At 72.0% G+C, this 27858-nt stretch overlaps 1 protein-coding gene across 1 annotated transcript; it reads left to right on the forward strand.

The window, feature by feature from the left end:
- The first annotated feature begins 1258 nt into the window (after window positions 1-1258).
- Window positions 1259-27800, forward strand: CADM4 (cell adhesion molecule 4). Its single transcript, XM_089772326.1, has 9 exons — window positions 1259-1414; window positions 16037-16183; window positions 17668-17820; window positions 19621-19755; window positions 20479-20640; window positions 22228-22318; window positions 24348-24520; window positions 25110-25238; window positions 26538-27800. The coding sequence occupies exons 1-9, from the start codon at window positions 1342-1344 to the stop codon at window positions 26645-26647; spliced, it is 1173 nt and encodes a 390-aa protein (XP_089628452.1). The 5' UTR covers window positions 1259-1341; the 3' UTR covers window positions 26648-27800.
- Window positions 27801-27858: the final 58 nt, after the last annotated feature.

A 27858-nucleotide genomic window follows, 5' to 3' on the forward strand; every position in this document is an offset into this window, starting at 1 on the left:
TCAGGCCTGAGCTCCCCCACCCCTACACACACACCCAGCCCTGAGCCCCCCCACACATCCAGGCCCCACCCCTCCTGCACCCCCCGACACTCCCCAAGCCCTGTCTAGAGCCCCCCCATGCTCCAGCCCTCCCCCCGAAACGCCTTACAGGGACTGTGGCCCCTTTTCCCTCCTGCCTTGGGGCCCGGGCTGCGGTCCCAGCGCCCCCACAAGGGCCAGGCGCCCTGCGGGGCTGCGCGCTGTGCACAGCCGAGCCCCACCGGGTCCAGACGGGCTCCCGCCGGGTTCTCCACGGCGGGGGGGGGGCGTCCTCTGGCCCCGTCAGACTCCCCCGGCTCCTGGGGTGGGGCCCGGGGCGAAGGGGTCCAGCGCCCGCCCCGGGCCCGGAGCCGCCGCACAAGTTCTGCCGGCCTGGGGAGCCGACAGGCCAGGACTTGATGCAGCGCCTGGCGCCACCGCCCCGCCCGTGGGGCTCTGCCCCCGCCCCGCGTGGCTGGGGGGGGGGGGGCGCTGCCCCGGGCGGGGGCTGTGACGGGCCTGCCCAGCGCAGGGCGCTTCCCGGGGGTCCCCTCGAGCCAGGCCCGGCCCCGGGGCAAATCGGAGCAGCCTCCGGGCCGCTTTAACACGCGCTTTTCCCCATGGGCCCCAGCGCAAAGCTCTGCCCCACTGCGCCTTGGGGGCAGGGGTCCCACCGCACAGAGCCCCGCCCCATAGGAGCCTGGGGGGGCGGGGGATAGCACGACAGTGTGCTTGGCGCAGGAGAGGCCCAAGCTCCGTGTGGGGGTCTGGGCAGCTCCTGGGGTGGCAGGGAGCCTGGGTTCTCTCCCTGGCTGTGCGAGGGGAGTGAGGTCTAGTGGTTACAGAGGTGGGGGGGGGCCCAGGGAGACAGGCCCCCTGGTTCTGCCCTCAGATCTGCCACTGCCTTGCTGCGTGATCTGCTCTCGCTTCGTGCCTCAGTTTCTCTCCTCACATACTTGTGCCCTGACCCCGCCTCCCCCCCTCGGTCCCCAGATCCTGCCCCCCCCCGACCTGGCATTGACCCCCCCCTTTCGCTCTCCCTCGGGGGGCTCTATCTGGGGGGGCCGAACATCGCCGCAGCCGCCCCACCGCTGTACCCGCAGTGAGGGCGCCGGGGGGCAGGGAGGGCCCCGTCTTGTCCCTTTAAACCTGCCCCCGCCCGACTCCCGCATGGGACTTGTAAACACGCCGCTGCCGCTCGCCCGGGCCCCGCCCGGCTGCCATTGGCCCGGCCCCTCGCATCTCATTAGCATACATTAGCATACATTACGGCTGGAGCTGCCCTAGTGCAGGTGCAGCCGGGCCGGGCGCGCAGCGGGTGCGATGGGGCCGGCGCGGTGGGGCCGGGGCCGGGCGATGCTGGCGGCGCTGGGCCTGCTCTGGGCAGCCGGGCGAGGTAGGGGGCGCGGGGGCCGAGGGTGGCGGCGGGGGGTGAAGTGGGGCGCGGCCCCCCCGGGCGAGGTGCGTGTCTCTCCTGCCCCCGGGAAGCGCCAGGGGGTCGCAGCTTGGGGGGCTGCCCCGGGCCCCTTTGCCGCCGCGAGCCGGGTGGGGGGCCCTGCAGCCGCGGGTTTGAGGGGGGCTCCTGGATCACCCCCCGTTTTGCTTTGTGCGGGTCCCTGTCACTTGCAGCTGCCGCGGCGCGGGGCGGGGGTGGCTGGGGGGACAATGGGGACCCCCCGCCCGCCATTCGCCAGCGGCGCCGCTGGGCTTTGTGGGATCCCCAAATTAGCCTTCGTGCCCCCCTGGCAGGTCGGATTAGCCCCCCCGCACCAATGTAGCGTTCAGAGCCCATAGCAGCCTGGCCCCCCCTTCCTGGCAGCCCCCCGGCACCCCGCTTCCGTCCTGCCCCCCCGCACCGCCTCCAGCATCCCCGGCCCCGCTTTGTGCGGTGTCCCCACGCAGCCCCTCGCACCCCCTTTTTGCATGCCCTGCACCCCACTTCGGTTCAGCCTCCCCTCCCCCCAGCTCAGCTGCTCGTGTGTTTGCCCCCAGCATGTTAACTCCGGTGCTTGTGCGGGGGGGGCCCGGCCAGCTGTGCCCCCCCCCCTGGCATGGGCGTGCAGGCTGGCGAGCGCCGGGTCGCGGGGTCGGGCCGGGCACCGCGGGGGGTGGCTGCTGAAAGGGAAAAGCGGGAGGAAAATGGCGAGTGCTCCCCCCTCCCCCAGTCCCACTGGCCGCACATTTCCCAGCCTTTGTTCTGGCCCCACGCTGGGCGCAAGCCGCGTCCTGCCAGGGCCTGGGCACCCTGGTCTCGCCCGCCCCCTGCCCCTGCCCCTGCCCCTGCCCGTCCTGGCGGTTCCGTGCTCTCTGGCCTAGGCCCAGCCCTGACCCTGCAGCCACGGCCCCTGCCTGGCGAATTGTCCTCAAAATGCCCCCCACGGGGCAGCTGCCTCTGGGGAGGGGCGGGGGCTCCGGCCGGGGGGTAGCGATTGGGGGTCATCGTCGCCTTCCACCCATCCGGTGCGGCCTTAGGCCCAACGGGGGGACTGGGACCCCCCTCCCCAAAGCCCTTCCCACCCCTTCCTCCCGCGGACGCTAGAGCCGGGAGCCCAGCTGGCTGCAGTGGGGGGCTCGGATCCTCCCCAGCCCCCTGGCGGGGGGGCGCTCGGCTACTATGAATTGCTCTTGTGGGGCTGGCGGGTCCCGAATCGGTGTGAGAGGGGGTACCGGGGGCAGCGCCGGCTGCTCTGGGGCCTGGGCCTGCTCGGGGGTCAGCCCCACGGCGTGGGGGCCTGGGCTCTGTGGAGAAGCCCCCGAGAGGTTGGCAAGACGCCAATGGGGGGGAGGTTGCAGGCACATGGGGGGGCGATCCTCGCGGGCCAGAAGGGCGTTTGAAAGACACAGCCTCCCCCGGTGCGTGTGGTGATGGAGGCGCCGGCAGCCTGCGACACAGCAGTGGGGGGGGGGGGCTCGCCTGCCTGCTGGCCCGAGGCTGTCGCACCCCCAGCGAAGGGGTTCCCTGGCCTCCCTGCGCCGCCGTGGGCTGGTGGGCTCTGAGTCGGACCCCCAGGGTGGCTGGTGCAGGGGCCTGGGGGGTTCTAGAGGCCTGGCTCTGGGGCTGGAGACCCTGCAACCAGCTGTCAGCCCCCCCACCTGCACCCCTTGTGCCCCAGCCTTGGGGAGCCGTGGGGGAGGGGCGGGAGTCCAGCGGGTCCCTGCCCTAGCAGTGGGGGGAGGGCTCTGGCAGGGAGGCAGGAAAGGCCCTGGCCTCAGAGAGCTGCCAAGCCGGGGCAGGGGGGCGGGGCTGGCACATAGCTGCTCAGTGGCAGGGAAGGATCCCAGCCCCCTTGTTCTAACCACTAGCCCCCGCTTCCCTCCTGGGCTTGGGGAGAGAGCCCAGGAGTCCTGCTCCCTGCGGCTGGGAATTACCCCACACCCACCTTTCCCTGCCTCTGGCCCCCAGGGCATCCTCCCCGTCTGGGGGAGGGGCGGGGGCCGGCCCGGGGCATGATGGGGCCAGGAGGGTTTTGAGTTTGTGCCTTGCAGGCGAGACCCGGCCCTGTTCAGGGCAGGGCTGAGCCTGGGGGGCGGACGCCTGGGTTCTGCCCCAGCTCAGGGAGGGCAGTGGGGTCCAGTGGTTAGAGCAGGGGGGGACCCCTGGGTTCTAACCCCAGCTTTGGGAGAGGGTGGGGCTGTGAGCCAGGACTCTTGGGTCCTGTCCCTGACTCTGGCCCTGGGCCCCTTCTCGGGTCTTCTCCCCCTCACACCCTGGTTGTTCCCAGCAGCCTGGCTGGCCCATGTGGGCGCTGCCGGGCGCTCACACGCCCCCTCGCCCCGCCGCACACTCCCCATGGCACACCTGGGTCCCCCCCTGGGCTCCCCGCCCCTCCCGGAAAGGCAGAGCAGGGACCCAGCCAGCACCTCTGCCCTGGCTCAGCAGGCATGTGGGTACAGATCCCTCAGTGCTGGGTCTCAGCGCTTCCCCCCCTCTGTCCCTAGGGTGGAGCAGCTGGGGGGGGGGCGCGTGGCTGGGGGCGCTATGGGGGCTCAGCAGGGTAGCTGTGGGGGTGGGACAGTGGCTCTGCAGGGCACTGTCTGTGTGGGGAGGTGGTGGGGGTGGGGCAGTGTGGGGTGGGGGGCAGTGGTTCTGTGGAGAGTGGGAGGGGGCAGTAGCTTGGGGGGGGTTGGCTGTGGGGAGGTGCTGGGGGTGGGGCAGTGGTTCTGTGGGGAGTAGGAGGGGGCAGGGGCTCGGGGGGGTTGGCTGTGGGGAGGTGCTGGGGGGGCAGTGGTTCTGTGCGGAGTGGGAGGGGGCAGGGGCTCTGGGGGGGTTGGCTGTGGGGAGGTGCTGGGGGTGGGGCAGTGGTTCTGTGGGGAGTGGGAGGGGGCAGGGGCTCGGGGGGGTTGGCTGTGGGGAGGTGCTGGGGGGGCAGTGGTTCTGTGGGGAGTGGGAGGGGGCAGGGGCACTGGGGGGGTTGGCTGTGGGGAGGTGCTGGGGGGACAGTGGTTCTGTGGGGAGTGGGAGGGGGCAGGGGCTCGGGGGGGTTGGCTGTGGGGAGGTGCTGGGGGGACAGTGGTTCTGTGGGGAGTGGGAGGGGGCAGGGGCTCGGGGGGTTGGCTGTGGGGAGGTGCTGGGGGGACAGTGGTTCTGTGGGGAGTGGGAGGGGGCAGGGGCTCGGGGGTTGGCTGTGGGGAGGTGCTGGGGGGACAGTGGTTCTGTGGGGAGTGGGAAGGGGCAGGGGCTCGGGGGGGTTGGCTGTGGGGAGGTGCTGGGGGGGCAGTGGTTCTGTGGGGAGTGGGAGGGGGCAGGGGCTCGGGGGGGTTGGCTGTGGGGAGGTGCTGGGGGGGCAGTGGTTCTGTGGGGAGTGGGAGGGGGCAGTGGCTCTGGGGGGCAGGGTGCTTGCCCCAGGGGGCTCCGTGGGATGCCCAGCCAGAGTGGTGCCCGCTGGCAGCGGCTGGCACGTGGGGCCGGCTTGCTGGCTGCCTGTGGACGTCCCGGTTAGCGGGCGCAAGGCAGTCGTCTCTGGCCAGGGCTTGGTGCCACCTGTCGCCCCCACACCTGTGTGGTGCCGCCCAGAGCCCGGCCCCCCTTTCCTGGCAGCCTCTCTCCCCCGGCACCTTCGTCTGCCCTGCCCACGCCCAGCTCTGGTGCTGACCAGTCCAGAGAGCTGGTAACCCACGTGCCACATGGCCCCACTGGGTTGGGTTGTCTGGTTATACGGGGACCCCTCCCCCGGCACTGGGGTGCGGCTGGCTCTGGATTGGGGGGAGCTGGCTATACGGGGACCCCTCCCCTGGCGCTGGGGTGCGGCTGGCTCTGGATTGGGGGGAGCTGGCTATACGGGGACCCCTCCCCCGGCACTGGGGTGCGGCTGGCTCTGGATTGGGGGGAGCTGGCTATACGGGGACCCCTCCCCCGGCACTGGGGTGCGGCTGGCTCTGGATTGGGGGGAGCTGGCTATACGGGGACCCCTCCCCCGGCACTGGGGTGCGGCTGGCTCTGGATTGGGGGGAGCAGGCTATACGGGGACCCCTCCCCCGGCGCTGGGGTGCGGCTGGCTCTGGATTGGGGGGAGCTGGCTATACGGGGACCCCTCCTCCGGCCCTGGGGTGTGACTGGCTCTGGATTGGGGGGAGCTGGCTATACGGGGACCCCTCCTCCGGCCCTGGGGTGTGACTGGCTCTGGATTGGGGGGAGCTGGCTATATGGGGACTCCTCCCCCAGTGTTGTGATGCAGCTGGCTCTGGGTCGGGGAGTCTGGCTATACGGGGACCCCTCCCCCGGCACTGGGGTGTGGCTGGCTCTGGATTGGGGGGAGCTGGCTATACGGGGACCCCTCCCCTGGCACTGGGGTGCGGCTGGCTCTGGATTGGGGGGAGCTGGCTATAAGGGGACCCCTCCCCCGGCACTGGGGTGCGGCTGGCTCTGGATTGGGGGGAGCTGGCTATACGGGGACCCCTCCCCCGGCACTGGGGTGTGACTGGCTCTGGATTGGGGGGAGCTGGCTATACGGGGACCCCTCCCCCGGCGCTGGGGTGTGGCTGGCTCTGGGTCGGGGAGGCTGGCTATACGGGGACCCCTCCCCCGGCGCTGGGGTGCGGCTGGCTCTGGATTGGGGGGAGCTGGCTATACGGGGACCCCTCCCCCGGCCCTGGGGTGCGGCTGGCTCTGGATTGGGGGGAGCTGGCTATACGGGGACCCCTCCCCCGACCCTGGGGTGTGGCTGGCTCTGGATTGGGGGGAGCTGGCTATACAGGGACCCCTCCCCCGGCACTGGGGTGCGGCTGGCTCTGGATTGGGGGGAGCTGGCTATACGGGGACCCCTCCCCCGGCACTGGGGTGCGGCTGGCTCTGGATTGGGGGGAGCTGGCTATACGGGGACCCCTCCCCCGGCACTGGGGTGCGGCTGGCTCTGGATTGGGGGGAGCTGGCTATACGGGGACCCCTCCCCCGGCACTGGGGTGCGGCTGGCTCTGGATTGGGGGGAGCTGGCTATACGGGGACCCCTCCCCCGGCGCTGGGGTGTGACTGGCTCTGGATTGGGGGGAGCTGGCTATACGGGGACCCCTCCCCCGGCGCTGGGGTGTGGCTGGCTCTGGGTCGGGGAGGCTGGCTATACGGGGACCCCTCCCCCGGCGCTGGGGTGCGGCTGGCTCTGGATTGGGGGGAGCTGGCTATACGGGGACCCCTCCCCCAGTGTTGTGATGCAGCTGGCTCTGGGTCGGGGAGTCTGGCTATACGGGGACTCCTCCCCCGGCACTGGGGTGTGACTGGCTCTGGATTGGGGGGAGCTGGCTATACGGGGACCCCTCCTCCGGCCCTGGGGTGCAGCTGGTTCTGGGTCGGGGAGGCTGGCTCTACAGGGACCCCTTGTCTGGTGAAGCCCCGTGGGGGGGCAGGAGGCCTGGGTCAGAGAGGAGGCAGAAGGGAATTTTGTATCTGCATGAATCGCCCTCCCCCCCATGTTCCAGTAGGGCAGCTGGAGAGCCAGGAGTCCTGGGCTCTCTCCTGGGGGAGGTGGTCCCGTGCCTCAGTTTCCCTCACAGGGCCTGTGCCCGGGGCTGTGCCAGGAGGAGACGGCCGGGCTGGGGGGCTGAAGGCGGCTCTGTGCCACACACAGGCGCCCGTTCTCCCCGCCAGGCAGCGGAGAAAAGGCCATTGTCACCCTACGGCGCCAGCTCCCCCGGGCACCAGCCCCTCCCCTCGCTATGGCAACCAGCCCCCCCATCCCAGCCCTTCTGTCTGGGGGCCACCACTTCCCGAACTGCCAGCCCCCCCGTGCTGACCGTTAGCCCCCACTGCCCTCCAGAGCTAGCCGGGGGCGGCGCGTCTAGGCAGAGGGGCACCAGCAGAGCTGGGAGGGGCACCCCGGTTTTACTGGACCGTGGGGGGGGCGGGGCTGCAGCCAGGGACCCAGGTGTCCTGGGGAGGGAGGGGCCGGGAGGGGTCTGTCGGGGAGCGCAGCAGCCTGATGCAGAGGGACCCAGGCATCCGGGGCGGGGGGCTGGGAGCGAGCTGGCAGCGAAACAAAGGCTGCTTGTTTGCCCTATCCTGGCGGCTCTGTGGGCAGCGGCGGGCGCTCCTGGCTTGGCAGGAATGTGTGGGTCAGAGCCGCACCCAGGGGCACCAGCACCCCCCTCGCTGCCCTCCCAGGAATCTGCCCCTGGGCCCCAGGCCTCCCTATGGGCCCGTGGCTTGGCTGGGTCCCATCCCTGCCCCCCATGGGCCTTGCTGGGGCACCAGGCCTGGGATGAGTCCAGCAGCCTGGACCTGGTGCCAAAGCCGGAACCTCTGGGCCGGGGCCTGGCTCCGAGCAGGGGGGCAGGGAGCCAGGACTCCTGGGCGCTCTCCCTGGCTCAGGGAGGGGAGTGGTGTCCAGTGGTTAGAGCAGGGGCTGGACTCCATGAGCTGTCCTGCCGCGTGCCTTAGTTTCCCCAGCCAGGGGGGCTCCGTGCGGGGCGGTGGTGGGTGTGGAGGGCAGCCTCGGCTGGGGGGCCCTCGGGCTGGGAGCCTGAGCAGGTCCCCTTGTTGGCACTGGGACGGGGGCCAGCAGCCCAAAACATGCCAGGAAAGGAGCTGAGAGCTGCATCCCCTGCAAGGCCACAGCAGCCGAGTTATCCTGGGACCGGGAAGGCAGGGGCTGTGGGTCAGGAGTGAGGGCAGCAGGAGGGCTGGGGGGGCTGGAGCGAGAAGCACTGGCAGGCTGGAGTGGCAGGGGCAGGGGGGCAGGAATGGGTGGGCAGAGCTGGGGGGGGAGTTAGGGGCACAGGCAGGGTGGGGGGTGGGAGTAGGGGGGATAGGGGCTGGGTGCGGAGTGAGGGGCACCGGCAGGCTGGGGGGCAGAGTGGGAGGGTGGGGGGCAGAGCGGGGGGGTAGGGGCACCGGCAGGCTGGGGGGCAGAGTGGGAGGGTGGGGGGCAGAGCGGGGGGGTAGGGGCACCGGCAGGCTGGGGGCAGAGTGGGAGGGTGGGGGGCAGAGCGGGGGGGTAGGGGCACCGGCAGGCTGGGGGGCAGAGTGGGAGGGTGGGGGGCAGAGCGGGGGGGGGGTAGGGGCACGGGCAGGCTGGGGGGCAGAGTGGGAGGGTGGGGGGCAGAGCGGAGGGGGTAGGGGCACCGGCAGGCTGGGGGGCAGAGTGGGAGGGTGGGGGGCAGAGCGGGGGGGTAGGGGCACCGGCAGGCTGGGGGGCAGAGTGGGAGGGTGGGGGGCAGAGGGGGGGGGGTAGGGGCACCGGCAGGCTGGGGGGCAGAGTGGGAGGGTGGGGGGCAGAGCGGGGGGGTAGGGGCACCGGCAGGCTGGGGGGCACAGTGGGAGGGTGGGGGGCAGAGCGGGGGGGTAGGGGCACCAGCAGGCTGGGGGGCAGAGCGGGGGGGTAGGGGCACCGGCAGGCTGGGGGCAGAGTGGGAGGGTGGGGGGCAGAGCGGGGGGGGTAGGGGCACCGGCAGGCTGGGGGGCACAGTGGGAGGGTGGGGGGCAGAGCGGGGGGGTAGGGGCACCGGCAGGCTGGGGGGCTGGTGACCTTGGCGGCGCGAGTGACCTTGACAGTCACAGCTGGCTGCGCCGCGGTCGCCGTGGAGACCCGGGGGGGGCTGGGGAACGAGCTGACACAGCAATAATCCGCCCCCCCCCAACCCCTCCACACGCCAGGGAGTCCTACAGGCTTGGTGCCTAGCAACGGGCGATGGGGGTGTTGCCACGGCAACCTTGGCTGGCATAGCTGGGATGGTGAGACAGCTGCATGGCGGGGGGGGGGGCGCCGGCGCTGCCAACCCAGCCTGGCCCAGCAGGGGGCACTGCCCCCCCACGAGCCCCATCCCACCCCCTCTGAACACCCCCACCCCACTGCCCCCCCACGAGCCCCATCCCACCCCCTCTGAACACCCCCACCCCACTGCCCCCCCACGAGCCCCATCCCACCCCCTCCGACCACCCCCACCCCACTGCCCCCCCACGAGCCCCATCCCACCCCCTCTGAACACCCCCACCCCACTGCCCCCCACGAGCTCCATCCCACCCCCTCTGAACACCCCCACCCCACTGCCCCCCCACGAGCCCCATCCCACCCCCTCTGAACACCCCCACCCCACTGCCCCCCCACGAGCCCCATCCCACCCCCTCTGAACACCCCCACCCCACTGCCCCCCCACGAGCCCCATCCCACCCCCTCTGAACACCCCCACCCCACTGCCCCCCCACGAGCCCCATCCCACCCCCTCTGAACACCCCCACCCCACTGCCCCCCCACGAGCCCCATCCCACCCCCTCTGACCACCCCCACCCCACTGCCCCCCCGCGAGCCCCATCCCACCCCCTCCAACCACCCCTCTGCCCTCCCACGAACCCCCCTCTGACCACCCCCACCCCACTGCCCCCCCACGAGCCCCATCCCACCCCCTCTGAACACCCCCACCCCACTGCCCCCCCACGAGCCCCATCCCACCCCCTCTGAACACCCCCACCCCACTGCCCCCCCACGAGCCCCATCCCACCCCCTCTGAACACCCCCACCCCACTGCCCCCCCACGAGCCCCATCCCACCCCCTCTGAACACCCCCACCCCACTGCCCCCCCACGAGCCCCATCCCACCCCCTCTGAACACCCCCACCCCACTGCCCCCCCACGAGCCCCATCCCACCCCCTCCCCTGCCCCCCTAACAACCCCCTCCCACCCCACCCCACTGCCCCCCCGTGAGCCCCATCCCACCCCCTCTGCCCTCCCAGCACCCCCCCACCCCACTGCCCCCCCACGAGCCCCATCCCACCCCCTCTGAACACCCCCACCCCACTGCCCCCCCACGAGCCCCATCCCACCCCCTCTGAACACCCCCACCCCACTGCCCCCCCACGAGCCCCATCCCACCCCCTCTGACCACCCCCACCCCACTGCCCCCCCGCGAGCCCCATCCCACCCCCTCCGACCACCCCTCTGCCCTCCCACGAACCCCCCCTCCGCCCCCCCACCCCCACCCCCACCCCACTGCCCCCCCACGAGCCCCATCCCACCCCCTCCACCCCACTGCCCCCCCAGCCCCCCTCCACCCCACCCCACTGCCCCCCGCAAGTGCCCCTCCCCCCTCCGATCCCACCCCACCCCACCCCATCCCACCCCCTCTGCCCCCGCCCCCCGAGCCCCATCCCACCCCCTCTGATCACCCTCCACTCCACTGCCCACCCCCTGCCATCCCAGCCCCCTCCCATCACTCCCCACTGGTTCAAAGCATGAGATGACACCACTCTTGGCTTCATGGCTTCCCCCTTTCGGGGGCTGGGGGTGCTAACCTATGGGGGGAGGGGCAGTATGAGTCCCAGGCCAAGTTCTCCGACCCCCCCATTTCTAGCCCCCCACTTCCTCCCACTCACCCCCATCTCCGCCCCAGCCAAATACTGAAGGGCTGGAATATGCAAATCGCTATGGCTGGCGGCCATGGCAACGCATTAATTGCTGGGGCTGAGGGAGCGGTGGGGGTGGGGCAGGAGAGGGTGCCCAGCACCCCCTGGGGGGCACGAAGGGACCTGGCGCATCCCAGCTATGGAGCAGGGCGGCAATGGGGAGCGTGGGAGGCACAGCGACAGACACCCATCAGCCAGGGAGTCCCCACAGCCCTTCTCTTGTGCCAAGGGGGGGACTGTGGGGCTAAGCCCCGGGGGGTTACTTGGGGGGTTCTCTCCCAGCCCCCCACCTGCCACTGCTCCCCCCAATTGCACTACCTGATTAGAACTATTCCCATGACAACCCATTGTGATGTCCTAGGAGGAGGAGACGAAACATCAAGAGACTTAAAGGGGCAGCATGACCTGCAGCCCCCCCGGCTCAGCCGGCACCCCCAAACCCACTCACGGCCCCCCGGCTCAGCCGGCACCCCCCAAACCCACTCACGGCCCCCCGGCTCAGCCGGCACCCCCCAAACCCACTCACGGCCCCCGGCTCAGCCGGCACCCCCCAAACCCACTCACGGCCCCCCGGCTCAGCCGACACCCCCCAAATCCACTCTTGGCCCCCCGGCTCAGCCGACACCCCCCAAATCCACTCTTGGCCCCCCGGCTCAGCCGGCACCCCCCAAATCCACTCTTGGCCCCCCGGCTCAGCCGGCACCCCCCAAACCCACTCACGGCCCCCCGGCTCAGCCGGCACCCCCCAAACCCACTCACGGCCCCCCGGCTCAGCCGGCACCCCCCAAACCCACTCACGGCCCCCCGGCTCAGCCGGCACCCCCCAAACCCACTCACGGCCCCCCGGCTCAGCCGGCACCCCCCAAACCCACTCACGGCCCCCCGGCTCAGCCGGCACCCCCCAAGCCCACTCACGGCCCCCCGGCTCAGCCGGCACCCCCCAAACCCACTCACGGCCCCCCGGCTCAGCCGGCACCCCCAAACCCACTCACGGCCCCCCGGCTCATCCGGCACCCCAAACCCACTCACGGCCCCCCAGCTCAGTTGGCACCCCACAGCTCCCCACCCACAGCCCCACAGCTCAGCCGAAACCCCCAAGCCCACTCACAGGCTGGCTGAGCTGGTGGGCTCCCACAACCCCCCACCCGCAGTCCCCCAGCTCGGCCAGCACCCCTAACCGCCACCCCCAGCTCAGCCAGCCCCCCAAGGGACTGCCCTTCGGTACAGTCCAATGTTCCCTCTAACCCTTTCCTTCCATGTGTGGAATAGATGTTGTTCTGCGCACCGAGGCCTGTGCAGATGGGCACCACTGGTAGAAACACAAACCGAGCTGTGAGCGCTCTGCTGATCAGCAAGGCAGCCTGGGACTCTCCCCAGGCGCCCGGCTCACAGGGAACATGGAGCCCGACCCTGCTTGGCTCCCATCTTGGCCTCCCTGCCCCCGGCTGGCCCGTGGGTGGCCGTGGTTCTATCTGTGCCAGGAGGGGCCGCTTTGCTCGCAGAGCGCGAGGGTGGCTGGGCGGCTCCGTGTGGCTGGGGGTGGGCAGCCGGGTGCCTCCACTAGACCTGGGTGAGAGGCAGCCGGGGGCCCTGGGGCCCTGTTCTGTGGCACATGGAGCGTGGCGGGTTTTGGTTGGGGTCTGCATCCTCAGCCTGGGGACACGAGGCTGCTCCCGGCGGCCCCACGCCCGCAGGATTGAGGTGGCACAGCTTTCCCCGAGCGCCAGCCCCCCCTCGGCGTCACGTCCCCTCCCAGTGCCGCCTACAAGGCCTCTAGCCTGGGGCCCCACCTCGCCGTCCCCAGCTGCTCTGTGCACCTGGCCCCTACTCTCCCCTTAGCTCTGCCCCTCTGGCCCAGGCAGCCCAGCTCCTCCCACAGCAGATGGGGCCCCCCCCACCCCACCCCCACCTGCTGACTCCCTCATTGGTCTGCTGCCCTGTCAGGTGGGCTGACCTGGCTGGCTACTGTTCCCCCACCGGCTCTGGGGACTCTCAGTCTCAGGATTCCCGTTGGCCTGTCCCCCCTTCTGTTGGGGTGGGGAGCTCGGCAACCAAAGTCCCACTGAGAGCGGGGTGGCCACATGGCCGTGTCACACGTTTGGCCGTGTCACCATGTGGCAGGCACATGGCCGTGTCTCACGTTTGGCCGTGTCACCACGGGACGGCTACGCGTGTTGCTAGGTGACCATAGCAAGGGGGCAGTCTGTTCTGTTGGCATGGCCCGTGAAGGGCCACGTTTGCTGCGCAGCCGGCACAAGCATCTTTCTGCCCGTCCCAGAGGGGCAGGCGCATGGATATTGTGGAGAGGGAGCTGACGAGCAGTTTGTGGAAAGAGAGAGACACCCATTGGTGGTGCTGCTGAAGAGACAGGGCAGCCGGTTGGGGTGACGTGGTGGTGTGGACACAGTGGCCGGTCATGGTTGCCACAGCTGGTTGGGGTCACGTGATGATTGGAGAAGGGCAGCCAGTCATGACGATATGGCTGCAGCTGGCTGGGGGGACATGGCAGCAGGGTGGCCATGCATGGTGACGTGGCTGTGGCTGGATGGGGCCACGTGGCAGTGGGAGGGATGGCCAGTCATGACAATGTGGCACAGCTGGTTGGAGTCACGTGGCAGTTGGGGAAGGGCGGCCGGTCATGACGACGTGGCTGCAGCTGGATGGGGCCACATGGCAGCAGAGGCGAGGTGGCCATTCATGGCTGGCTGGGGTCATGTGGTGGCGGGGTGGCTGTGGCTGAATGGGGCCACGAGGCAGTGGGAAGGGTGGCCGGTCATGGCGATGTGGCCACAGCTGGATGGGGTCACGTGGGGCCAAGGTAGCTGGGCATGGCGGCATGGCTGTGGCTGGATGGGGGCCACGTGGCAGGGGGAGGGGTGGCTGGTCATGGCAATGTGGATGTGGCTGGATGGGGCCACATGGCAGCAGAGGTGGGGTGGCTGGTCATGGCTGGCTGGGGTCATGTGGTGGTGAGGGCGGGGTGGCTGTGGCTGGATGGGGCCACGAGGCAGTGGGAAGGGTGGCCGGTCATGGCGATGTGGCCACAGCTGGATGGGGTCACGTGGGGCCAGGCTAGCTGGGCATGGCGGCATGGCTGTGGCTGGATGGGGCCACGTGGCAGGGGGAGGGGTGGCCGGTCATGGCAATGTGGATGTGGCTGGATGGGGACACAAGGCAGGGGGAGGGGTGGCTGGTCATGGCGACGTGGCCAAAGCTGGATGAGGTCACGTGGGGCCAGGGTAGCTGGGCATGGCGGCATGGCTGTGGCTGGATGAGGCCACGTGGCAGGGGGAGAGGTGGCCGGTCATGGCGACGTGGATGTGGCTGGATGGGGCCACATGGCAGCAGAGGCGGGGTGGCCGGTCATGGCTGGCTGGGGTCATGTGGTGGCGGGGGTGGGGTGGCTGTGGCTGGATGGGGCCCCATGGCAGGGGGAGGGGTGGCCGGTCATGGCGATGTGGCCACAGCTGGATGGGGTCATGTGGGGCCAGGGTAGCTGGGCAGGGCGGCATGGCTGTGGCTGGATGGGGCCACGTGGCAGGGGGAGAGGTGGCCGGTCATGGCGACGTGGATGTGGCTGGATGGGGCCACATGGCGGGGGAGGGGTGGCCGGACATGACGACGTGGCTGCAGCTGGATGGGGCCACATGGCAGCAGAGGTGGGGTGGCCGGTCATGGCTGGCTGGGGTCATGTGGTGGCGGGGGCGGGGTGGCTGCAGCTGGATGGGGCCACATGGCAGCGGAGGCGGGGTGGCCGGTCATGGCTGGCTGGGGTCATGTGGTGGCGGGGGCGGGGTGGCTGCGGCTGGATGGGGCCCCGTGGCAGGGGGAGGGTGGCCGGTCATGGCGATGTGGCCACAGCTGGGTGGGGTCACGTGGGGCCACGGTAGCTGGGTATGGCGGCATGGCTGTGGCTGGATGGGGCCACGTGGCAGGGGGAGGGGTGGCCGGACATGATGACGTGGCTGCAGCTGGATGGGGCCACATGGCAGCAGAGGCGGGGTGGCCGGTCATGGCTAGCTGGGGTCATGTGGTGGCGGGGGCGGGGTGGCGGGGGCGGGGTGGGGCCCCGTGGCAGGGGGAGGGGTTGCCGGTGATGGCGACGTGGCCGCAGCTGGAAGGGCTCATGCAGCGCCGGGGCTGACGCCGAGGAGTCCGACACTGCCAAGGCCCCGCGTGATACACAGCGGGGTTGGCACGCAGCAGGAAGTGACACGGGCCGTGGCTTCCCAGTGCATGCTGGGGAGAGGTTAAGTCCAAGACAGGAAGTGGCCTCACAGGAGAGGCCAAAGGTCACTCTAGTGTGGGGGATGGGAAAGCCGCTGCTGCAGCTGACTCACCTGGGCCCCAGGATGTTTTAGCCCCGCCTCCTCTCTCTAGGCCCCGCCCCATTCCAATAAGCCACGCCCCCTATGTCCATGCCACATGTAACAGGTCCCCAAAAGGCCTCTGAGGGGCCCTTTCTCAATGGCCCTCAGCTCTGCCCCCCTCCTCCCTAACACGCAGCACCCTCAAGCTGCCCCCCCCCCCCCGACTCTGGCCTGGCTCCAGGGGCTCAGCCCCGTGGGTTCCTGCCTAGTTCCCGCCCGTTTCCCTGAGCCCAGGCTGGGTTGGGGGGTCTGTCCTCAGTGCCATGGGCCCGGCCCTCCTGGCAGCGGGATGCTGGCAGTGGGGCGGGCGCCCTCGGCCCGCAGGAACCAAGCTGCCCCTGGTAATGTAGGGCAGCACCAACCCCTGCTGAGAGCTCCGCCCTGTCGTGCCCCCGCCTCAACCGTCTGGCCAGCTCTATGCCCGGCTCCGGCGCCATGGGGGTCCCCCTGGCAGTGCCCCCATCTCTCCATAACCCCTCGCCCACCCAGCCCCAGCTCTATGCCCGGCTCCGGCGCCATGGGGGTTCGCCTGGCAGTGCCCCCATCTCTCCATAACCCCTCGCCCACCCAGCCCCAGCTCTATGCCCGGCTCCGGCGCCATGGGGGTCCCCCTGGCAGTGCCCCCATCTCTCCATAACCCCTCCCCCACCCAGCCCCAGCTCTATGCCCGGCTCCGGCGCCATGGGGGTCCCCCTGGCAGTGCCCCCGTCTCTCCATAACCCCTCGCCCGCCCAGCCCCAGCTCTATGCCCGGCTCCGGCACCATGGGGGTCCCCCTGGCAGTGCCCCTGGTCTCTCCCTGACCCCCCCCTTGCCTGCCCAGGCCTGGCGCAGGAGGTGCAGACGGAGAACATGACGGTGGTGGAGGGTGGGGTGGCGGAGATCAACTGCCGGCTGCACCGGTACGACGGCTCCATCGTGGTGATCCAGAACCCAGCCCGGCAGACGCTCTTCTTCAACGGCACGCGGGGTAAGGGGCCGCCGAAAGGGGCGGGGTAAAGGGCAGGCGGGCGGGGTAAGAGGTGGATGGGGTAAAGAGCCAGCGGGTGGGAGGGGTAAGGGGCAGGTGGGGGAAGGGGCCAGCGGATGGGCGGGGTAAAGGGCAGGTGGGCGGGGTAAGGGGTGGATGGGGTAAAGAGCCAGCGGGTGGGAGGGGTAAGGGGCAGGTGGGGGAAGGGGCCAGCGGATGGGCGGGGTAAAGGGCAGGTGGGCAGGGTAAGGGGTGGATGGGGTAAAGAGCCGGCAGGCGGGAGGGGTAAGGGGTGGATGGGGTAAAGAGCCGGCAGGTGGGAGGGGTAAGGGGTGGATGGGGTAAAGAGCCGGCAGGTGGGAGGGGGAAGGGGTGGATGGGGTAAAGAGCCGGCAGGTGGGAGGGGTAAGGGGCGGGCGGGGTAAAGAGCCGGCAGGCGGGAGGGGTAAGGGGCGGATGGGGTAAAGAGCCGGCGGGTGGGAGGGGTAAGGGGTGGATGGGGTAAAGAGCTGGCGGGTGGGAGGGGTAAGGGGTGGATGGGGTAAAGAGCCGGCGGGCGGGAGGGGTAAGGGGTGGATGGGGTAAAGAGCCGGCGGGCGGGAGGGGTAAGGGGTGGATGGGGTAAAGAGCCGGCGGGCGGGAGGGGTAAGGGGTGGATGGGGTAAAGAGCCGGCGGGCGGGAGGGGTAAGGGGTGGATGGGGTAAAGAGCCGGCGGGTGGGCGGGGTAAGGGGCAGAGGGGGAAGAGGCAGACGGGGGGCAGGGGAAGGGGCCGCTGGCGTGAGGGGGGCTGGGGGAAGGGGCTGGGGGGTGGGTCAAGGAGCCGGCAGAGGGGGAAGAGGCAGACGGGGGGCAGGGGAAGGGGCCGCTGGCGTGAGGGGGGCTGGGGGAAGGGGCTGGGGGGTGGGTCAAGGAGCCGGCAGAGGGGGAAGAGGCAGACGGGGGGCAGGGGAAGGGCCGCTGGCGTGAGGGGGGCTGGGGGAAGGGGCTGGGGGGTGGGTCAAGGAGCCGGCAGCGGGGGAAGAGGCAGACGGGGGGCAGGGGAAGGGCCCGCTGGCGTGAGGGGGGCTGGGGGAAGGGGCTGGGGGGTGGGTCAAGGAGCCGGCAGCGGGGGAAGAGGCAGACGGGGGGCAGGGGAAGGGCCCGCTGGCGTGAGGGGGGCTGGGGGAAGGGGCTGGGGGGTGGGTCAAGGAGCCGGCAGAGGGAGAAGAGGCAGACGGGGGGCAGGGGAAGGGGCCGCTGACGTGAGGGGGGCTGGGGGAAGGGGCTGGGGGGTGGGTCAAGGAGCCGGCAGAGGGGGAAGAGGCAGACGGGGGGCAGGGGAAGGGCCCGCTGGCGTGAGGGGGGCTGGGGGAAGGGGCTGGGGGGTGGGTCAAGGAGCCGGCAGCGGGGGAAGAGGCAGACGGGGGGCAGGGGAAGGGCCCGCTGGCGTGAGGGGGGCTGGGGGAAGGGGCCGGGCCAGCCTGTCCCTCTCCCTGTCCCCAGCGCTGAAGGACGAGCGGTTCCAGCTGGTGGAGTTCACCCAGCGGCAGGTTCGCATCCTGCTCTCCGGCGTGCGGCTGGAGGACGAGGGAGGTTACTTCTGCCAGCTCTACACGGACGACACGCACCACCAGATCGCCTCCCTCACCGTGCTGGGTGCGCCCACGGCCCTGGCCAGGCAGCTGGGCCACAGTGGGGCACCGTGGCTGGGGCCGGCGGGCTGGGTCAGGGCGGAGCAGCTGGGCCCTCTGGGGGGCTGGGCTGGGAGGGGGCGGCTGGACGACCCCGGGGGGCGCTGGGAAGGGAAAGGGGGCGGCCAGCGGACCCCGGGGGGCGCTGGGAAGGGAAAGGGGGCGGCCAGTGGACCCCGGGGGGCGCTGGGAAGGGAAGGGGGCGGCCGGACGACCCAGGGGGGTGCTGGGAAGGGAAAGGGGGCGGCCGGCGGACCCCGGGGGGTGCCGGGAAGGGAAAGGGGGCGGCCGGTGGACCCCGGGGGGCGCTGGGAAGGGAAGGGGGCGGCCGGACGACCCAGGGGGGTGCTGGGAAGGGAAGGGGGCGGCCGGACGACCCAGGGGGGTGCTGGGAAGGGAAAGGGGGCGGCCGGCGGACCCCGGGGGGCACTGGGAAGGGAAGGGGGCGGCCGGTGGACCCCGGGGGGTGCTGGGCTGGGAGGGGGCGGCCGGTGGACCCCGGGGGGCGCTGGGAAGGGAAGGGGGCGGCCGGTGGACCCCGGGGGGTGCTGGGAAGGGAAGGGGGCGGCCGGTGGACCCCGGGGGGTGCTGGGCTGGGAGGGGGCGGCCGGTGGACCCCGGGGGGTGCTGGGAAGGGAAGGGGGCGGCAGGCGGACCCCGGGGGGTGCTGGGAAGGGAAAGGGGGCGGCCGGCGGACCCCGGGGGGTGCCGGGAAGGGAAAGGGGGCGGCCGGCGGACCCCGGGGGGCGCCGGGAAGGGAAAGGGGGCGGCCGGCGGACCCCGGGGGGTGCTGGGAAGGGAAGGGGGTGACCGGCGGACCCCGGGGGGCGCTGGGAAGGGAAGGGGGCGGCAGGCGGACCCCGGGGGGTGCTGGGAAGGGAAGGGGGCGGCAGGCGGACCCCGGGGGGCGCTGGGAAGGGAAGGGGGTGGCCGGCGGACCCCGGGGGGTGCTGGGAAGGGAAGGGGGCGGCAGGCGGACCCCGGGGGGTGCTGGGAAGGGAAGGGGGTGGCCGGCGGACCCCGGGGGGTGCTGGGAAGGGAAGGGGGTGACCGGCGGACCTCGGGGGGTGCTGGGAAGGGAAGGGGGTGACCGGCGGACCCCGGGGGGTGCTGGGAAGGGAAGGGGGTGACCGGCGGACCCCGGGGGGTGCTGGGAAGGGAAAGGGGGCGGCCGGTGGACCCCGGGGGGCGCTGGGAAGGGAAGGGGGTGACTGGCGGACCCCGGGGGGTGCTGGGAAGGGAAGGGGGTGGCAGGCGGACTCCGGGGGGCGCTGGGAAGGAAAGGGGGCGGCCGGTGGACCCCGGGGGGTGCTGGGAAGGGAAGGGGGTGGCCGGCGGACCCCGGGGGGTGCTGGGAAGGGAAAGGGGGCGGCAGGCGGACTCCGGGGGGTGCTGGGAAGGGAAGGGGGTGACCGGCGGACCCCGGGGGGCGCTGGGAAGGGAAGGGGGTGACCGGCGGACCCCGGGGGGCGCTGGGAAGGGAAGGGGGTGACCGGCAGACCCCGGGGGGTGCTGGGAAGGGAAGGGGGTGACCGGCGGACCCCGGGGGGCGCTGGGAAGGGAAGGGGGTGGCCGGCGGACCCCGGGGGGTGCTGGGAAGGGAAGGGGGTGACCGGCGGACCCCGGGGGGCGCTGGGAAGGGAAGGGGGTGGCAGGCGGACTCCGGGGGGCGCTGGGAAGGGAAGGGGGTGGCCGGCGGACCCCAGGGGGGCGCTGGGAAGGGAAGGGGGTGGCCCCACTGACCCCTGCCCCCGTGTCTCTGCAGTGGCCCCTGAGAACCCCACGGTGGAGGCGAAGGAGCAGGCGGTGGAGGGCGGGGAGGTGGAGCTGACGTGCCTCGTGCCCCGGTCGCGCCCTGCAGCCACCCTGCGCTGGTACCGGGACCGGAGGGAGCTGCGAGGTGAGAGAGGTGGGGCAGGGGGCGGGAATGGGGTGGGGCGCTGGCTCAGGCAGAGGGTGGGGAATGGGGCAGGAGGCTGGTTTGGGCAGTGGGCTGGCTCAGTCGGGGAGCCCACCGGAGGGTGGGGAATGGGGCGGGGGGCCAGCTGTGGGGGCGGACTTGGGTGGCCTGGGGGGTTGCTGTGGGGCAGGGAAGGGGGTGGGAGTTCCTGGGGGCGGGGAAGGGAGCGGGGGCTCCCGGGGGGCAGGGAAAGGGGCAGGGCCGCCCGGGGACAGGGAAGAGAGCGGGGGGGGGGGGCGGGGAAGGGGTTGGGGCACCCGGGGGGCAGGGAAGGGGGTGGGAGTTCCCGAGGGCGGGGAAGGGAGCAGGGGGGCAGGGCCATCCGGGGGGCAGGGAAGGGGGCAGGGAAGGGGGCAGGGCCGCCCGGGGGGCAGGGAAAGGGGCAGGGCCATCCCGGGGACAGGGAAGAGAGCGGGGGTGCGGGGAAGGGGGTTGGGGCACCCGGGGGGCAGGGAAGGGGGCAGGGCCGCCCGGGGACAGGGAAGAGAGCGGGGGTGCGGGGAAGGGGTTGGGGCACCCGGGGGGCAGGGAAAGGGGCAGGGCCGCCCGGGGACAGGGAAGAGAGCGGGGGTGCGGGGAAGGGGTTGGGGCACCCGGGGGGCAGGGAAGGGGGCAGGGCCGCCCGGGGCGCGGTGCCCGCTCACCCCGTCTGTGCGGCGACAGGGCTCGGCAGCCGGGAGCAGCTGGGGAAGGTTTTCCGGGTCAGCTCCGCGGTGCGGCTGCAGGTGCAGCGCCGGGACCACGGGGCCATCGTGACGTGCGAGGCCACGAACCCCGCCCTGCGCGGGCAGCGGAAGCAGACGCAGTACGTGCTAGACGTGCAGTGTAAGTGCGGGGGGGCGGGCGGGGGGGGCGGGCGGGGGCCCCGGGGGGCGTTCCTGGCCAGTGGGGTGGGCTGAGAGCCGTGGCAGAGGGTCAGGGGCTGCTTTGTGCTGTGAGGGCAGGGCCTGGGGAGGGTGGCCCTGCCCGGGGGCCGGGGGCAGGAGTGGGGCTCCGTTGGGTGTGGCAGGCAGCGGGCTCTGGGCCGGGGGGCCGGGGGGGCCGGCAGTGCACCGTTGGGTTGTGCTGTGCGGGGGGTTGTGAGCTGGGCTGTTCCACTGGCACGCGGGGGGTTGTGTTGCCGGGTGTGGGGCTGTCACGGCTCCCAGGTCCTGCCCACGCTCGGCCCGTCCATCCCCGGGCAGAACCCCCCAGCACTGGGGGCCCTTTCCCGGGGCGACTGCCGTGCGGCGACCCTCTCTTGGGGGGGCCCCTCTCACCTGGGGGGCTGCCCCTCCACCTCCGGGACGGCGCCTCTCGGGGCCTCCAGCCGCCTGCCTGCGCCGTGAGCCCCCTCGGGGGGTCCCCTACCCCTGGCCCCGCCCGTCTGAGTCTCCCCTCCGCCCGGGGCTCTGCCTGCTCTGCCCCCGCCCCGATCTGAACCCGTCTGCCAGCCGAGCCCCCAGTGCCCCCCCGCCAGTGTGTCTGCAGGTAACAGGGGCGCCCGGACCCCTCTCCTCCCCCCTCCCGTCCAATGTTCCCCCCTCGCCGGGGCCAGCTGGGCGGGTGCCGGGTCCCCTCTGCCGCCCCTTGTCTGGCCGGGCCGGGGGCACCAGTCGCCGGGTCCAGTTCTGGGCTGTTCCCTGCAACAGCAAACTCCCCCCCCCCCCCCATCACATTGAACCAATCGCATCCTGAGGCCTGAGTGCTCCCCCCATGCAGCCCCCTGTAACCCCCCCACTTCCTCCCAGTGGCTTGTGCTGGTGGGTTTGGCAGGTTGTGCTATCAGGTTGCCAGTTTGGGCTGCGGGGTTGCCAGGCTGCAGGGTTGTGGGGTTGTCGGGCTGCGTTGCCGGGCTGTGGGGTTGCCAGGTTGCCAGGCTGCAGGGTTGTGGGGTTGTCGGGTTGCGTTGCCGGGCTGTGGGGTTGCCAGGTTGCCGGGCTGTGGGGTTGCCGGGCTGTAGGGTTGCTGGGCTGCCGGGCTGCAGGGTTGCCGGGCTCCGGGGTTGCCGGGCTGCGTTGCCAGGCTGTGGGGTTGCGGGGATGCCGGGCTGTGTTTCCGGGCTACGGGGATGCTGGGCTGCGGGGTTGCTGAGCTGCACTGCGGGGTTGCCGGGTTGCCGGGCTGTGGGGTTGCCGGGTTGCCGTGCTGCGGGGTTGCCGGGTTGTGGGGTTGCCAGGCTGCATGGCTGCGGGGATGCAGGGCTGCGGGATTGCTGGGCTGCATTGTGAGGTTGCCGGGTTGTGGGGTTGCCAGGCTGCGGGGATGCAGGGCTGCGGGATTGCTGGGCTGCATTGTGGGGTTGCCGGGCTGTGGGGTTGCCGGGCTGTGGGGCTGCGGGGTTGCCGGGCTGCGGGGTTGCCGGGCTGCGGGGTTGCCGGGCGTCACAAGCCCTGGGCTCCCCGTGCAGCTGCCCTTGTCCTGTCCCTGCAGACTCGCCCACGGCGCGGATCCAGCCCAGCCAGGCCGTGCTGCGTGAGGGGGACACCCTGCTCCTTACTTGCGTCGTCAATGGCAACCCACTGTGAGTCACCCACGGGGCAGTGGGGCTGGGGCCAGGGGCCAGGGCACTGCGGGGGGGAAGCTCGCAGCACCAAGGGCCTAGCTGGGGGCACTGCGGGGGGGAAGCTCCCAGCACCAAGGGCCTAGCTGGGGGCACTGCGGGGGGAAGCTCGCAGCACCAAGGGCCTAGCTGGGGGCACTGCGGGGGGAAGCTCGCAGCACCAAGGGCCTAGCTGGGGGCACTGCAGGGGGAAGCTCGCAGCACCAAAGGCCTAGCTGGGGGCACTGCGGGGGGGGGGGGAAGCTTGCAGCACCAAGGGTCTAGCTGGGGGCACTGCAGGGGGAAGCTCGCAGCACCAAGGGTCTAGCTGGGGGCACTGCTGGGGGGAAGCTCGCAGCACCAAGGGTCTAGCTGGGGGCACTGCGGGGGGGAAGCTCGCAGCACCAAGGCCCTAGCTGGGGGCACTGCAGGGGGAAGCTCGCAGCACCAAGGCCCTAGCTGGGGGCACTGCAGGGGGAAGCTCGCAGCACCAAGGGCCTAGCTGGGGGCACTGCAGGGGGAAGCTCGCAGCACCAAGGGTCTAGCTGGGGGCACTGCTGGGGGGAAGCTCGCGGCGCCAGGTAGGCCATGTCCCCGGGGTGCAGCGTGGGAGCCCTTTGACCCGCTGCGCCCGGCTGGGCAGGTGGTGCGGCTCACCCCTCACCCAGCGCCTGGCACCGCGCAGGGTCTGTGCCCGGGGAGCTCAGACCCGCCCCGCCCACAGGGGGACCCAGCCGGGCTCCCAGCACACGCGGGGAAGCCGGCGACTGCGGGGGCGGGGGATTGGCGCGGCCTCGCCCCGGCTGGCGACACAGCCAGGCCAGCAGGGAGCCGGGCCAGATCCCGTGAGCGTGGGCCCCGGCCAGCCCCAGCCGCGAGCAGCTCCCCAGGCAGGGCCCGGCCGCACAGTCGGGCTCTACACGCTCTGCTGGGGCCCCTCGTGCACAAGCGCCCCCGGCTGTACCTGGTTACACCCTATGCCTGTGCTGGCGGGACATGGCGCAGCGCCCCCCCCGGCTCTGGTGGGGGGAAGCTCAGCCCCGATGCCTGCTCTGCCCAGCGCCAAGCTAGAACGGCACGTGCAGCCCTACAGATGCACACGCACCCCTCGCACGCCCGGCCCTACGGACGCACCCCTCGCACGCCCGGCCCTACGGACGCACCCCTCGCACGCCCGGCCCTACGGACGCACCCCTCGCACGCCCGGCCCTACGGACGCACCCCTCGCACGCCCGGCCCTACGGACGCACCCCTCGCACGGCTACACGCCCGGCCCTACAGACACACCCCCTGCACGGCTACATGCCCAGCACTACGGACACACACACACACACACACACGGTACATGCCCGGCCCTATGGACACACACACACACACACACACACACACACACGGTACATGCCCGGCCCTACGGATACACCCCCTGCACGGCTACACGCCCGGCCCTACGGACACACACACACGGTACATGCCTGGCACAAACATTTTCCCAGGTCCCCTGTGATTTGAGCTGCTGCCCATCACCGTGGTGTTGGGCCGGCCCTGCACCCAGGCATGGGAATGGGCCTGGCCCAGCTCTCCCAGCCCTGGTTGTGATGGTGCGTCGGGGTCCCCCCCCCCCCGGATCCTGCAGCCCCGTGGCAGCCAGAACAGGCTCCGCCAGCCGGGAGAACAGGGGGGTTTATTGGTCCCCTGGGCACGGCCCAGCCCAGACGTGACGTGGCCACAGGAGTCAGGGCCAGGACGCCCCAGCCCCCTGGAGATGGGTCCCTGGGCCCCTAGACTCCAGCCCCTCCTTAGTCTGTCTCCTTCATGGTTCCAGCCCAAGACTGCCCCTCCCCCCCACACTCCCTTCCTTGGTTCCCTCCCTTCCCTTAACCGGTCCGACCGGTCCGGTCACTGTCATGGGGCCCGCCAGCCCCCCCCCCCAGCCGCCAGTGGGGTCGCCCCCCAGCCAAGCCCAGCAAGCAGCCAGGTTCCCCCAGTGCATCCCGGCGGTGTCTGCCCCCAGCCCCACGGAGATCGTGTGGAGCCGGGTGAACGACACGCTGCCCGAGCGGGCGCAGACGCAGGGGGCGGAGCTGACGCTGCCGGCGCTGACCCCCGGGGACAACGGCACCTACAGCTGCCAGACGGCGAACAAGCACGGGCGAGCCTCCGACCAGTACGTGCTGGTGGTCTATGGTAAGGACCCCCTCCCACCCGCAGCCCCTCCCGCCTGGGACCCCCTCCCACCCGCAGCCCCCCCTCCCAGCACCCTGTCCCCACCGCAAGCCCCCCCCCCGGCACCCCCTTCCCGGCACCCCCCTCCCACTGCAGGACTCCCGGCACCCTCTCTCACCCGCAGCCCCCCCTCCGCAGCACCCCCTCTCACTCGCAAGCCCCCCCAAGTGACCTCAGTCACCACCCACAGGCCTGCCAGGGGGAGAGGGGCTCAGGGAGGCAGGTTTGGGTACCTTGGGCCATAGGGACATCGCCTGGGGCCTGCGTGCCGGGATCGGCCCCCCATGCTGCCCCTTGTCAGGGGGGGATGCACCTGTGGGGCAGGGCTGGCAGGAGGGGGCAGCTGAGCTTGGAATGCTGTGGGGACCCCACCTGGTGCCATCAGGCAGAAACGTGGGTCTTGCTGCCCCGGCCGGCGCAGCGCCCCCTTCCTGGCACCACCCAGCCGCGGCCCAAGGGTTACGGCCTCGGGCCCAGCCGCTCCGGGAGGGGCCCTGCCTGGGCGGCTGGTGTGCAGCCCGGCCCCCCGACCCTCCCGTGTCTCCCCCAGACCCCGGGGCCGTCGTGGAGGCTCAGACCTCGGTGCCCTACGCCATCGTGGGCGGCGTCCTCGCCCTGCTCGTCTTCACCGTCATCTGCGTGCTGATCGGCATGGTGTGGTGCTCCATCCGGCAGAAAGGTGCGGGCGGGGCGAGGGGGGCGGCGAGGGGGCGGGGCAAGGGGGGCAGGTAGGGGAGGGGGGCGGCGAGGGGGCGGGGCATCCCCCCCCCCCCCCCCCCCGTGAGAGCGGCCGGGATGGGTCACAGCCAAGGCCGATCCAGCGTGGAGAAACACTTCCCTTGTGCTCACCCTGCCGCCCGCGCACCTCGCCAGGCGCCCCCCGTCCTCGCGGGCGGGCCCACGGCCCTGCTGGCCCTCGCGCTCCCCGCCCCCCACGGGCGCACAGAGCCCCCCCGGCCGGCCAAACCTCCCGTCCCCCCTCGGCCCCTTTCCCAAGGCCCGGATTGCTCAGAGGGGGCGGGCAGGCGGCGGAGGGCGCCAGGGATTCGCACCGGGCGGTAAGTCGTGCCCTGTTGCCCGGGGAAGGTCCCAGCGGGCTCTTGGCGCGGCCGGAGAACGCGCCGCAGTGACCCCGGGCCCGGCCTCGGATCCGCGCCGCTGGGATTCCGGCTTCCCACGCCCAGTTCCCGGCATGGCCCTCCGCTGCCCGGCCTGCCCGGGAGAGACCCTGGCGCTGCTCTCCTCAGGCTGCTTCGGACTGGCCACACAACCGCCCGTGACCGGGGGGCAGGATCGGGCCCAGTGCGGGCCCCTGGGTGCTGCTCGCCCCCCGAGGCCCGCCCAGTGACCCGCCCTGTGTCCTGCCTTCCCCCAGTGACCCCCGGAGAGGCCCCCCCCCCCGGCAGCCTCCTTCCCCCTCTTCTGCCGAGGGCCTTGTCAAGGGCTTGTGGAACCCCACGTGCGCTGCAGCCCCCGGGCCTGTGGGCCCCTCCCAGAGCTCCGGGGGGGGAGGCAGGATCCCCCTGGTGGACCCCCATTGCCTCTGCCCCCCTGGGCTCAGTTCCCCCAGGTCGCACCCGTCTGGGCTGCCCCAGCGTCCCAACCAGTCTGCCGGGGCAGGTCAACCGGCCGGGGGCTGGGAACCCCCCTCCCACCCGGCCGGCAGTGCGGGGCACAGACCCATGGAGGTTCCCGGCTGTGGCTCCGCCGTCCAGCCCCTCGGTGTGGCAGGCGGCCTGTTCGGCTTTGTGCCTGGGAGAAGTTTTGCTTAGTCGGGGGCTCTGGCCTCGTGGCTTTTCAGCCTCCGGGCTGGGCTCCCGGCCGCCCAGCTGCTCTCTCGGGGCCCGGCGCGGGGCTCCCTCTCCCCACGGGGCCCGCGTACCCCTCCGCCGTCCGAGGGGGGTGGCCGCCGGGGGACCCCGGGCCGGTACCGCGTGCGGGGCCCCGTTCCGAGCGCTGTCCCCCTCCCGCCCGGCAGGCTCCTATCTGACGCACGAGGCCAGCGGGCTGGACGAGCACGGCGAGGCGCGGGAGGCCTTCCTCAACGGCGGGGACGGTCACAAGCGCAAGGAGGAGTTCTTCATCTGAGCCGCCGGGGCAGCCGGGCCGGGAGCTGGGGCAGAGCCAGGGGGGGGGGTTGGACAGACGGACCTGGCGCGCCGCGGCCGAACCATGGGGTGGGGGGAGGGTTATTTTTGAAACCAAGGCCTGGGTGCCAATCAGCCGGATTCCAGCCCTGCCCCTGGACGGAGAAGCCCCGCCTCCAACAACGAGCCCCGCCCCTTTGCCATCAGACCACGCCTCCGGGCAGTGAGGCCCCACCTACTCTGCAAAACATGGTGCATTTTTGGGGGGGTAGACGTTAAGCAGGGGGCTCTGACCTCGCTCACAATGCAAGGCGGGGGGGCCATGCCCCTTGGAGGGGGCCGGGCTCCAGGGGCCACGGGCGGGGCAGGACGGGGACGGGGGAGTTTGTATAACTGCCCTGGGGCTGGATGGGGGGGTGGGACCCCCCTCTTGGGGTCTGGGCAGCTGGGTCCGCAGCCCGGCTCTGGCTCCCATGACCCTGCGGCGGGCCTTAAACGCAGGTTGGACTCTTTCTTTAAAGCCATGATTGCGGGGGGGAGGGGGGTGTCTGTCCATCTGTGTCTGTCCGTCCTCGTCGTGTGACGTCCTCACCGTGTGAGCCTGAGACGGGGCCGGGGGGCCCGGGCCTTGGGGCATCCTTCCCCAGCCCCTGGGCGTGCTGCTGGGGGGGGGTCGCTCGCCCTTCGTGTCTGTGCCAGCAGACCCCACCCCCACCCCGGCAGCCAGACCCTGAGAGCCCCCCGCCCCCCCCCCCCCGTGTGAATTGGAAAAGAGCGTTGGGCTCTCTGGTTGGACTGACCCCTCCACCCCACGCCGGGCAAGGACTCCCTGCAGAACCAGCCCCGGCCCAGGGGCATCCCCTCCCTCACCCCCTCTGCCCCCCGGTCCCAGAACCCGCCGAGGGCCCGGCCCTGTCTCTGGCTCCTGGTTATTTTCTAGGGGTGTGTTGCCGAAAGGGAGAAGGGGAACGAACGGGAAATATAATAATTAATATATAACCGGGGTGGGGGAGGGGGTCTGTGGGGGGGCCCGGCCCCCCCACCCCGAGACTGTTCCCCTGCCCCCACCGCAGCCTGAACGTTAATATATATGTACATATCTGTCCGCCTTTTAACCACCTTTGATACTTCAATAAACGCCCCGATTAATTCTTTTAACCCGAGTGGGGGCAGAGGCCTGGTTTGTGGGGCCCACCCCCCTCAGCCAGGGGC

Source organism: Pelodiscus sinensis, chromosome 22, assembly GCF_052426305.1.
Source record: "Pelodiscus sinensis isolate ZL-2025 chromosome 22, ASM5242630v1, whole genome shotgun sequence".
Lineage (NCBI taxonomy): Eukaryota > Metazoa > Chordata > Testudines > Trionychidae > Pelodiscus > Pelodiscus sinensis.